The sequence below is a fragment of the Ptychodera flava genome, chromosome 19 (assembly GCF_041260155.1).
Source record: "Ptychodera flava strain L36383 chromosome 19, AS_Pfla_20210202, whole genome shotgun sequence".
NCBI classification, from domain to species: Eukaryota; Metazoa; Hemichordata; class Enteropneusta; family Ptychoderidae; genus Ptychodera; species Ptychodera flava.
The window spans coordinates 480,653-494,287 of record NC_091946.1 but is presented as its reverse complement, the minus strand read 5'-3'; the positions used below and the strand labels follow the sequence as shown (position 1 = coordinate 494,287).

The window sequence follows — 13,635 nt, the reverse complement described above, 5'->3', positions numbered from 1 at the left end:
GAATTACTAACTATTCCAAGGCAAAGCACTTCAGCAATTTTGGATCTGACGCTTCGCTTCTCAATCGTTTTGGTAGCGCAGAAGCTCTTACGCAATATAATCGGGAACTATTTCACTCAGAAGGGTTTTGCGAAGCATCTTGTGTAGTTAATTAAGAAGAGTTTTATCATAGGACTCTCAATTGACAGTGAAATGTAGACTTTGTTGAAATATTCAAGTGATATGTCAATCGTCACCTTGTCACTGTTTGGTTCAATCTGGTTGGCTGTTTCAAGATGCCCATCATTTACGTCAGGGGGAATCCCAATAGACCACACCTAAACTTAAAAAGAAATCAAGATTTTGGATCAAATTTGCAGTTTGCTTTTCAACATGGCATATGGCCGTTGGGACATTGATAAAGTGAATTGTGATTTGACAAAAGACTTTTGGAAAGTTAAAAGGAAAACCAATAGGTATTTGTTAAACAAAATTTCGAAAAAAGAAAAAGATAGGATTTTCAAATATTGATTTAAGCTTTCCCAGCAAAATTTTGATTGGCCGTAATGTACCAATCCTCACAAGGCATTTTACTTATTTCTCACACTGTAAATCTAGGCAAAATCTAATGTTTAGAAAAGGGCCAAACGCGCTTCATTTGAAAAATAATCGCAATCATACCAATCCATAATCCAATGACAGTAGGTCAGAATTCGTAAGACAATAGACAATAAACACAGACAAATTTGATAATTACCCTTCATATGTTTTGTTGCCTGAAGAGTAATTTTGCACATGCGCAGACGGTATGAAGAGTTGTTTGCAAATAACTGGATAAGGGTCAAAGGTGGTGACCTGTCGACTCGTAGGTCATGATGCAGATTCTGTTACCTCCTCCGACAAACGGGCGACGGATATGGCCAGGCGGAGATTATTGTCAAGGACGGTTTTCTGTTTACTGTACTTGTCTTTACTAAACAGATTTGGTGTGAAAGGCAATTTTAATCTTTACATGAATGATGAAGAAGTGGAAAGGCTGTTGGGTAAGCATTTCATTTTCAATCTACTCGTTCACATTACAGAGAACGCATTCTGAGGCAAGATGTCGTCCGGTATGACTAGTACATCTACAGCGTCTGGAGTAATGATGTACTGTAATATTATCATCGCATTTAGTTCACTTTTCATGTTAAGACGATGAAGTGCAGTTACCTAAAACTTGAATTTTTAATTATCACGAATTCGCGTAGATTGCGATTTTCATTAGTAGAAAATCAATCAAATTTCAAGCGAATGTACTATCATGTAGCCAAAACGGAGTGTATGGCCACGGAGGTGGCAGCTTGCAGCTCATAACCTCCCTTCTGCCTTCGTATTTGCATGAGCGGTCATGTTAATCTGATCTCGCTCGCTTCGCTTTATCGAATCATTGTCGGATCATATTACAAAATGGACGGTGCAGGTTAAGATGAAACCGATGCAACGCCAGCTTTTTCTTTGGAGTTCGACAGTTTTACATACAGAACCGAACCGCCCAAACCATGGACCCTAAAAAATGCCCCAAATTGATCCGAAAAATCGAGTTTTATGTATTGTTTAGAGAGTCGTAAATTTACACCCGCTTCGTATTAAAGTTACATATGTCAGAGTTCTGATATCTCTTTGAAATGCACATGTGATACTGATTGGAAGCGTCAGTCGTAACAATTGAAAATGTGAAAACTGAAGGGCTGTAGCACAGTCGCTTATGGCGAAGGCGACTCTCTGTAGGCCTGCCTTTCTAATGAATACAGCGGCCTTCACAGTGTAACAATTATGTATCGAACCACAAATGATTGTGGGCTGTATGCTATACGTGCTTACTAAAGCCACAACATAGATAATATGACTTTACACACACACACACACACACACTCTCTCTCAGTAAGGGGAGGCAGTAATGACATAGACCACAGTTACGAGTGGAGTGATACGTACCGGCCGCCGCGTACTATGCATATCCTTCTTATATGCATAGTACGCGGCGGCCGGTACGTATCACTCCACTCGTAACTGTGACATAGACATATTAGTGGTGTTGATTGTTGCGTCATTCATCATTTGTCATTGGTATGAAGCTCATGTTGCAGGGTGTTTACACTTGGGATGGAACGAAAGGAATGGCCACACAAAATGGACGTTTTTGTATTCAGGTCCGGACTAGAATACATTTATCAACAATAACGATGTTCATCTCACATACACAGGCTCTGTTGGCAAGCACCACAGACTGGGCATTGGTCATGATGATCGGTTTATACTAGTATATATATAGTAGATATATAATAGATCTTTTTGATCATTTGATTGTTCCCATTCTTACCTATGGTTGTGAAATTTGGGGGAATGAAATTAATGATAAGAGTAATTTCTTAAATGATGTTAGCTTTTCTTTCTACAGATATTTACTGGGAGTTTCAAAACATGCTCCCCAGGCAGGTAATATAGGTGAACTTGGTAGATATCCTATCAAAATTGCCATAGTCAAACGCATGTTAAAATATTGGCATAAGTTAGTTTTCAGTGATGACATTCTGTTACGTTCAGCGTATCTTTCTGCAAGATATCATTCAAAGTGGTTTGAGTTCATTCAAAACATACTTGATACTTATAGCGAGGGTAATATTTGGTCAGCTGTGTGTAACATTAATGCCACTATTAAAATTGTACAGAATAACTTACACAAGCATTATCAAGTTTCTTGGTACAGTGATTTACACAATGATAATAAGTCTCTTGGGAAGGGAAATAATAAGCTCAGAACGTACAGAGAATTTAAAACTAAGTTTGGTTTAGAGAATTACTTACTGGATATTAAGAACTTAAGCTGTAGAAAATTGGTCACAAAACTTCGTATTTCTGATCACTGTTTACAAATCGAGTTGGGCAGAAGGTCAAAACCAAGAATTCCACCTGAATCAGATTTTGTAAGTTTTGTAAGTCTTCCGTCGAGGATGAATTTCACTATTTAATGAAGTGTCAAAAATATAATAGTGATAGAGAAGTTCTCTTTTCAGCAATGAAGTTGTATTATCCTATATTTGATAGTTTAAATGAAAGAGATAAGTTTTTGTACATTTTAACTTCAGATGATACGCTGTCTCTCATGACATATATTACAAACACTATGTTTCCCCCAGCAGCTGCAGGTAAAGACATAGACAACAATGTTTTATGCAATGTTTAGTTTTGTTCTTGCTATACTGCACTTTCCGAAGTGTGTTGTTACGCAATAAAGTAAAGTAAAGTAAAATTCTGTAGTTGATACATTGAAACAGAGTTGGGAAAAAATAGTCAAAAGTTACAGCTAATGTCCCTTTATTAAAGTAATATATTGAAATTATGATGAAATCTTCAATTGTGTATTTTTTGCAGCTTATTTTGCCATTTTTGGTCTGGCCATCCTAAATGAGTTATCAAAGATATCCACCTTCGTCATCAACACATGTCACAAAAAGTTAGTCTCTACATACACAGCGGAGCTCTGTCGACTGTTAGGTCACTTGTTTTTCACTGGTCAGACAGCTTTAATATTTGGTGTACAGGTCCCTAGGATGACTTTGGGAGATTAATTCATACATTCAGGAAATACTTAATTTTGTATCCATGTCTATTAGTAGCTTCTGGGACATTGGCCCTATGTTTGTAATTAGGGTGATATGTCTAGAAATACTGCAGCAAATTTGATGAAACTTGGTATAAATCTTTAGCACACAGTGTCATATAAGTTTACAAAGACACTTAGTGGTGTCATAGGAAGTAATTGCCAATTTGCATATTTAATGAACTTTTCGAATTTGTTGACTATGTCCAGAACCACTGCATCAAATTTGATGAAACATGGTACAGATGTTGATCTTGCAGTACTGTAATACTGTGTGAAGACATTAAGCAGTGTCATGTAAATTATTTGCTAATTTGCATATTTGATGAATTTTTGTAATTAGTGTGATATGTCTAGAAATGTATCAAATTTTATGAAACATGGCACAGATGTGTATCGTTTGGTAGCGTAATGGCATGCATTGATATGATATCTGGTTTGTGTCTTACAGGCTTACCAAGTGCTCAGTTATATTATGTACGTGAAGGAACTGTAAATGATAACGCTTTGCATTTTGAGCTTCCAGTTCCATACCATGTTGATTGCCTGAATTTTACGTGGTTCACAACTACAGAATCTCAGGTAAGTCAAATGGAGTCTTTCAGTGACAAAATATATGCAAGACGGTATTGAAATTCATTGATTGTACAATGTTTTTTCAATGGTGAGCATGAGAGCAATTCCTCTCTTGTTGTTCTCATATTGCACAATAAAGAAAGTTTCATGGAGTGCCAGTTGCCCCTTTACCAATTAATTAATAAAAATCTGTAGTTTAGAAAAGATTAGATTAGATTAGACTTTGGTAACAAAAAGATGAGGTTACATGCGTGTGTTTACTCTAGAGCTGACACTGGATTAGATTTAAACCCATGCTGTTTGATATGTGACCAGACAACACCGCACTAACAAAGAACTGAATTTATTTGGTGTCCGTACTAAAAAATGGCCTCATTACACATGTGACCAAAATGGCAAACTAAATTCTGAATAATATCCTGTCGTCTGGCTTGGGGTCATTACCACGATGGACAGTGTTCGAGCAAGAAGTTCGCAGGACGAAGTCAAACTACTCATTTCTATCTGGAGAGACAAAAACGTCAACCATATGGTGGACGAGACGTTGAGGGATTCACAAGTTTATGAGGTTGTAGCTGCCTAGGTTAAGGGCTAACCGGAAAACCCGGCCCGACCTGCGACAAATTTCGGACAACCCGAGCTCCTACAGGTCAACATTGGAAAGTCCATTTTTAGAGTGTTCTAAAAAGAGTCAGTCCAACTACAACCATAGAAGCAACACGTAGAGTGCGGGAACACACCGGGATCATGGCATAGATAAATTAATAAAGAAGGCAGTTCAACCAGTACTCCTTGTCTTCTAATGATCTTTATTTAAAAATACCGACGTTTCGGCAACACACAAGTTGCCTTCTTCAGGGCAAAAGCTGACAAATAAAAATGAGCACAAACAGAAGTAAAAATTGGGCTGATAAAAAGTAAACTGAGAGTAAAAACGAAATAAAATGAGAATTACAATACTTGTGAAAACTGGAATTACAGTAAGTGAAAACAGCACAACTATAGTTGTAAGGAACGAAATTAAAAATCAGTAGTGATAAAAAACAGTGAAAAGCGCTATGACTAAAAATTAAGGATCAATAAGCCTTTTGAAACAAGAATGGTGGTAGAAGCAAAGGTACAATGGAATGAAACTGACCTGGGTGCGGAGAGTGGAACTGTATCAGCTGAAGTGGAGGGTCGGAATGAGCAAGTTCATGGTGAAGGGACTCCTTCAATAAGTGTGGTAGAACAATTTTTATCTGTGACAAAAATCAAAAGGGACTTGGCCACAGTGTTAAGCCTTTCTTACACTGATGGTACGTAAATAAATATTCATGTCACCCATGGTTACATGCTGTTACATGAAACAATATTGTAAACTGTTGATCTTTATCAAACATTCGTATTGATGAGCCAAGAGAGTGTTTAGAAAGACCTAGAATGTCCTTTGAGTTGTGTACGGTGAGTGTGCAGCAACATATAATTTGACATATTTTACAGTTATCGTCTGAGGGAGTGGTGATCTAACACTAGGATATTGGGTTATTGAAGATGAAATGATATGTGGATTTTCTTTGATTTTATTTTATGTCTGTCGTTTTCTTTAAAACAGATGTTCTATTCCATGCAGTTGATTTCCGAAGACTTATCAATTTTGCAAGAACCGCATGTCAGTATTCCTCTCGATGGTGAAGTTCCCCAAACTGAGTCAGGTAATTAATTGATATAAAATATTACTACTAGTAATTTATCAAAGAATGCATTTAACAAACACGATTTTAAACATTTATGGAAACTTGTGAAGCATGTGTAGCATTAGATAAAATTGACAGTGTTTGATTTAGAATATGTGGTAGTGCAATTGGCATAAATGAATCCTCATTCGAGCAATTTAATCAGCCCGTTGTACCATTTCAGGTGTGTTTTTCTCAACTATTGACCATCTTTGGCTTGTCTGCTCTGTCATTATTAGTTCCAGAGACCAGCTCTGGAACTGTTAGTTTTTGCTCACTTTCCTTCTTTCTTTCTTTCTTTCTTTCTTTCTCTATTTCTCGTATTACTACCATGGAACATGCTATATACAAATTTTACCTTCATTACCCAGAATGCATTGCAACACGCTTATGACATCATCGCTCAGCTCAGACAGGCTTCAGGGGCATTTCTTGTTTGTTTATTAATATTTTTATTTTGCATTACTAAATTATCAAATTGCGTTCAGCTATTAATAATTCTAGCTTCTTTCGCTTTGTTTTTTGTTGCTTTTTGATTTTGATTTTTCTCTGAATACCTGCTGTACGTGGCGCTATACTGTTACATCATACACCTTCCATACCGACTGGTCTTGGCGAACATGTTGACTTTTTGCTTTGTGATGATTCCAGCATAGCAACTGTGCGTGATCGTTCAAGAGCTTAGATATTGTGACGTTTCAGAGAGCGGTCGCATTTTGAACGTGGGTTTTATAACTTTATTTTAAGTTTTGCCGAAGATATTTGGCAGTGTTCTCCCCAGGCTGTTTAAGAGGATTGGCCCCGAGCCTTTGTTTTTTTCACCCGATCCTTTATTTTTCATGCCGATCCTATTCCATATCCGCCGATACTCTGTAAATGTGGCTGAAGACCCATTGTTTCTCGGGCGGCGATTTTGTCACTTTTATTTCAGCAAGCTTTTCAAGTGTGAAACAGCCGTAGTGCCAATGAACATTGGCTAAGATGGATGAAACTTCAATTCAAAAAGCATGAAATGTGTTAAGCTGCCGACCGTACAGACACTGTCCCTCGGCGCGGAGTGACGGTGGTACAAAAAACGGCCATTTCATATGCATACAATGGACACGGAGCTCAAGGAAAGGCTTGGTGTTGCATTTTTGCCAGCGGGCGCTCAGCCAAAGCATCTATACTGCCACTACAGCCAATCTCGTACTTGTAAGGATCCGAAGGTCAGGAAAAGTGATTTCGATCAGAAGTGGCTGAAATCGTAAGATTGGTGGAGACAAACATCAAATGCAAAAATGTATGGTACTGCAGCGTGTTCAGATCGTTGCGTGTCCGAGTTAGCCACTTCGAGATCTGTGTACGTCAACATGACGTTAAAGCCATGTGTGTCACCTCGTGTCACACATTAATAACTTGCATCATGAGGTCTCCTCTACCTCCATGCTTGCAATTGCACTCGATCCAGTTTCAAAACCCATGACCCGGTTTACAATATTCAAGCATCATGAAATGAAATAAAAAGGAACTGCATGAGCTAAAATGATCATTCGTGTGATCATCTGAATACAGCAGCTAAGTACGGACAGTACAGAATAGGTTCAAAGGTCGCGTGTGTTCAAGTGTGCTCCATACTGCATGGCAGCTGACGCTGCGCTGTTGTCAAAGTTTTGTATGTTTGTCGAAGTAGAAATCAATGCAATTTCAAATCTTTTTCTTTAAAATACCCGGTATCAATATTTTCGGGCTTCTCCTTATTATTAATTGAGTTTTAAAATCAACATATTTCTCTACAGGCATGCTCTGCTGACTCTGAATTGTAACTGTGTAAGTGCAATATTCAGTCCCGTATGAACTTGTCCGTGTAACTACTTTGCCATGGCCGTTTAAAAAAACGTACATGGATTTAGCAATCTGGCTACAGACAAACTTGTAGTAACAGAGGATCACATAAAAATGTCTGATTTTGAATGTTATTCTAGAGAGAACTGGAAGACTTTGAATGAAAATATGGATGTAATATATGAAGTGCTTAAAGTGTATAAAAGATTTTACCTTATCCTTTTATTGTGGGATTTTTTTTGATGCTATGGAGTGATGTGAATATTGCATAATTAAGACAAAATTTACATAGTTATTGTTATGCAAATTAGCTGATCATGTTTCTGAATTGTATACATATATGAGGCTTTCTTTGTTGATTGTTGGGAGCTGAGTAGGTAGCCATGTTACCTCGTTTTCAAGTTCAGCAGCCTAGGTCCGATGTCTCCCCTCGTCTGATATACATTTCCATGCAATGTCGCCCCTGTATGTATCTATTGAGTTTTTTACCGTATATGTAGGCATTTATAATATGGGTACCTGTTGTCTTTGTCTCACATTCTCTTTTCTTCTGCTGCTCTGGTCTCTTGAACTTCACTTTTGCTTGCAAATGCTTTCTAGTTTGCACCCGTAAATATGGTGTACGAGAAGAAGGTACAATAAATACAAGACAATTGAACATTATGTTACGACAATGAACTTTAGGTGACTGGGGGGGGATGATGTTCCTACACAGTTCAAAGCTCTTTTCACTATGGCAAAATGCCATGGCTGCAGATGAGGAACTATGCTACACCTGCAGTTCCTGATTTCTCATATGATATGGTCAACAGATATAAAATGCTCTTGTGACATAATGCTATATAATTAGTTCCAGAGACCAGCTCTGGAACTGTTAGTTTTTGCTCACTTTCCTTCTTTCTTTCTTTCTTTCTTTCTTTCTTTCTTTCTTTCTTTCGTATTACTACCATAGAACATGCTATATACAAATTTTACCTTCATTACCCAGAATGCATTGCGACACGCTTATGCCGTCATCGCTCAGCTCGGATGGGTTTTACGGGCATTTCTTGTCTGTTTATTTATTTATTTTTTATTTTGCATTGCTTTTTATTTTTCTCTAAATACTCGCCGTACGTGGGGCTATACTGTTACGTTATACGCCTGGTTGAATGAGACTAACAATTGCGGCAGATACGAACACTTCCCTCGCATAGAGAGAGAAAAGTAGCTTTGCGTAAGTTTACAAGCGCGGCTGGGCACATCGTGTACCTAGGCAAGGTGGGTGTGCTCAAAAACGAAGATCAATGCAAAATTTTGATTCAAAATCAGCTGTTTCGGCGGAGAAACTGCCCGCCGTATTTCTCAGGAACCACCAGCGGTTTTTTCTATATCAGTCTGCAGGGTTGTGATGGGAGGCCGTTTAAAGCCGGTAACACACAGCCCTGCCATGCAGAGCTAGGCATTCATAGTGAACTGTCTGTCACCGCACCGGCATGCGTTGGCTGCACATAAAAGAAACTAAACTTTCCAAGATCAAACGGTCAGTATCTTGTGAAAACAGCGACATAGCAATGAAAATTGTTTTAGTCAGTGGTAAAAACTCTTAACAGATGAAGCGTTAATTGCTTTTAATCAAATGAAAATGCATGTGGCCTCGGTTTTCAAGTTCAACGGCCTAGGTCTGATGTCTCATCTCGTCTGATATACATTTCCATGCGTTGTCGCCCCCGTATGTATCTGTTGCGTTTTTACCGTACATGTAGGCATTTGTAATCTGTGTACTCCCTGGACTGCCTTGCTTTTAGTTGTTTTTTGTTGTTGTATCAGCCCTCACTATAAGTACGTGCTTGCATATTAAAATCCCAAGCACTCTTTCATTCTGCACCAATCTTCTTCACACATTCTCTTTTCTTCCGCTGCTCTGGTCTCTCGAACTTCGCTTTTGCTTGCAAATGCTTCTAGTTATTATTATTACTATTCATGAGGCCACGTATTTCTGTCTTAGGTCCATACATATATTGCCATGTCAGAATTAGATAAACAATTGCAATATTTTTTTTAGCTCACATTTGGTATTCCAATGTGAGATTATCGTATAAGGTGAAGTCGATGGCGTCTGTATGTATGTGTGTATGTATGTATGTATGTAAGTACGTACAGTATATATGCAGGGTTTTACATCACTTTTTACTTTTGAGAGTCCCTGGGACCCCTGGTGTTAGAAAATGTGAGTCCTACATCAAAATATGGGGGTCCCAATTTATTTCACAAGAATATTTTATTGTTTATCCATGCCATGGTCTTCACTGTGTTCAATTAGTATTAAAACACGGCAAATGGTTGCACATTTCTTAAAATAACTCTTACATGAAAATTCTAGTTCATACTGAGGGCCCTCATTGATCAATTCAAAGAACACTAATTCATGATTGAAATTATCTCATAACTTTAATGACAAGTTCACAACATTGTGAAATTTGAACAAGTATTCAAATTTGGCAAATTGACAAGAAGGTAAGTAATTCCATATTCTGAAATGGCATTAAGTCCAGTAGGTTTGAGTTCACACTCTGCCAGCAGCTCCTTCGGCAAATAACCTAGCAGTGTTCATGAAGTCAAAATCATCTATGATGGGGCCAACCAGTTTGATGAACATTAGTCTATTAAGCCTTTGAGGATTGAGTCTATTTCGTGCACTCTGTTTGATGGCATTTTGTACTGAAAAGCCCCTCTCACATGGGGCAGAAGACACTGGTATGACAAGAGCAATTTTAGCAAGAATGGCAAAATCAGGATACTCCTCTGTAAAATCAGTTAGCAACAGCTTGATATACATATCAAAATTCAGTGCATCCCTATGAGATCTTGTGAAGTGTTTGTAAAACAGAAAGTGTGCCCTAGCTCTATCAGCATCAATACCTGGTGTATTGTTATAATGAATCGACAGTTTATCAAGCTGGTTGACCCCATAGTCAGGTATAGGTTGACCCACATTGTCAGGATATCTGTGTGGGTTGAGAATCACATCAAAACAATATTCCAGAATATTCATCTCATCATCTGGAAATCTGCTATCTAAATTATGCAGCAGTTTGTTGATATAATTTGCTCGTACACTACAGAACCTCTGTCTGAGTGGCTGATTGTCAGTGATTTGAATGTTTTTGTATGTGTTTTTCTGACCATTGCCAGGAACATCACCCAAATCATTAAAGACTTCTCTGACAGTGTGTGAATCATTAGTCATTGTATTCAATGTGTCCCTAGTAGACTGAACACTTTTTTTGATATGGGATAGGTTGACAGAATCTTTCTGAAATGTAAGGCTCAAAATTCCAATCATAGTAAGGACATCAATCAATAAGGCAGTGAATAGCAGAAACAATGAATTGGAGACAAATTTCAACAGGCCATCAGCCTTTCCCCTTTTTATCACAATTGGAAGTTGTGATATAGAGGTGGTTTCAACCGGTGTTTGATGTCGTCCATTTCTGTAAACGACAAAAAGTCAAAAACTGCTGAACAGACTGCGTTGATATTTGGTACCAATACATAGACTGGTTCCAAGGTTCCAATTCCGAAAAATGGAGCCAAACAGAGCAGAGGTATATAGTTTTGGGAATTTCTAACCCCCCTTTTTAACTAATTGATTTTAGGGGTCTTTCATATATGTAGTTTTGGAATGTACACCGATCCTGCATTGTAGACTGTTTTATGAGTTGTGGAACAGAAATGAGGTTTTGATGAATGTTAGAAATATGCAGGATGGCTGATTCTAAGTATAAGAGATTTCTATGCTCTTTTGGGTATCAAAAGCAATAAAAAAAAACATATTTCATAGTTTAGATTCTCACTTTTGAGATGACCCTAAGCATTTGTTATGTAAACATCCTTGAGTCAATATACAGACTTTGACATTCCTGAGATTAAGTATCGACGACCTCACATGTTACAGTCTTTCACTACCATGGTATGGCCCAAACCCATTGTTATCAATGGTGAGTGTGGACCTGTCTACAGGAAATTGGGGTGAACAGGTTAGACAATGCCGTTACAAGTTGTAGGTTAGTTATCAAGGTAGCACCAGCATAGAGTCCTAAGCATGTCCATGTGTTCTCACAGGAAATTACAGGGAAAAAAAATTATTTGAGAAGTTTCTCTCCTTTAAATAGAAGATATATTACAATTTAAACCTGTCATGGATGGATTGCTCTCAAATGATCTGAAAGACAGTTATTGCCCATTAGCAACAAATCTATAGCAAGATTTATGTAAAGTTCATGAACTTACACAAGGTATTAGACAAAAGATGACCATGACTTTGCTACTTTTCAACATTTATTTCATTCAGATTTCCTCAGCTTAGTGTATAATTTTGTAATCTTAATTACTGTCAACTTAGCTTTACTAACTTATTCTAACCTCATTATTCTTACACTACTGTTATACCTTATAACCACAAAATTTCAAGAGATGCATATATGATTGTCACTTAACAAACAGTTTACAAATATGTCTTCTGCTTTTTTCTCCATATACATATACATGTCCCTTTTCTCATAAAAATGGACTTAAAATCGCATTGTGAAAAATAGTCTTTCAGCTGTATGTGCTCATTGACTTCGTGGTCTGTCTAATTAGTCCCAACGGACACCGTCCAGGGGACTTATAGGTTTGGTCATGTCCGTGTGTGCGTGCCTGCATCCGTGTGTGCATCCGTCCGTCTGTTCATGCAGATATCTCAGACATGCCCTGGTCAATTTCTTTCAAACTTTGCACAAGGATAGTACCCTACCCCATACAGATGCACGTCGATTTGGCCATGTTAGAGGACTTTTTAGTTTACACCACCATAGACTACCATGTATAAGTCAGCTGTCTATAGAATCCCATGTATAAGGCCAAGTAAAATAAAAATTTAGTTTCTCATCATATTGATATTGCAAAAAGGATTCAGTGACACAGTTTTTAGTCCCCATGGATGAAGTCCAGGGCCTTATAGATTGGGTCATGTCCCTCCGTTCACGCAGATGTATCAAATATTTTGACAAAATATCCCGTGACCTCGGTGACCTTTGACCTCAAATATACATATTTGTCCATAACTCAGTAACCACAAGTGCTACACCCTTCATATATGGTATGATGGGACACCTTATGACGCCACATATTGTACCTCATTAATTATGTGCATATCTAATTTTGAGCGAGCCAATAGAGCTAGGTCTGATTTTTGGTATATAGGGATGACTTAGCAATTCAATTTTTTTGACAAAATGTCATATGACCTCAGTGACATTTGACCTGAAATATACATATTTGTCCATAACTCAGTAACCACAAGTGCTACACCCTTCATATATGGTATGATGGGACACCGCTTGACGACACATATTGTACCTCATTAATTATGAGTAGTTTCACAATGTGCCAGTTGTGATCAAGTGCCATTGGCGCTATTTTTTGTCACTTGCCAGTGCCAAGGCAATTGGCTCAAAACTGATGAAAATCATCTTGACAGCTGATTCAACCGACAACCAACGAACAGATGTAGGCTCAGTAATTTGTTTTGCCTTCCCATTCAACAGTTTGAATTTCTCTAAGTTTGTCATATCTCACACTAGAGTCATTGAAGTATTTATACAATGAATGGATTATATTATGATATTCTTTGCAATATTCAATATCTCTGCCTGCTTGAGAAGCAGCAAGATTCAATCGATGTGCAACACAATGCACTTGAACAAGGTTGGGATTTCTGGCTTTTAATTTTGCACCCAACCCTTTCAAACGACCGGTCATTACGGCCGCCCCGTCTGTTCCTAGTCCGTATATTTTGTCTACGGCCGCGTCACAGATTTCTTTCCTAATCAAAAATTCAATCCAGGCGGTTTCGACCCCTGCAGCTGTGGCATG

General features: G+C 38.0%; 1 protein-coding gene across 1 annotated transcript in view; it reads left to right on the top strand.

Moving 5' to 3' along the window:
* Positions 1 to 814: 814 nt before the first annotated feature.
* Positions 815 to 13,635, top strand: part of LOC139118317 (tyrosine-protein kinase RYK-like) — a 202,722-nt gene continuing 189,901 nt past the window's right edge. Inside the window, exons 1-3 of the mRNA XM_070681571.1 lie at positions 815 to 1,022; positions 4,074 to 4,204; positions 5,793 to 5,892. Of these exons, the coding sequence (XP_070537672.1) occupies positions 896 to 1,022; positions 4,074 to 4,204; positions 5,793 to 5,892 (358 nt within the window). The 5' untranslated portion in view covers positions 815 to 895. The remainder of the gene's footprint in view (positions 1,023 to 4,073; positions 4,205 to 5,792; positions 5,893 to 13,635) is intronic.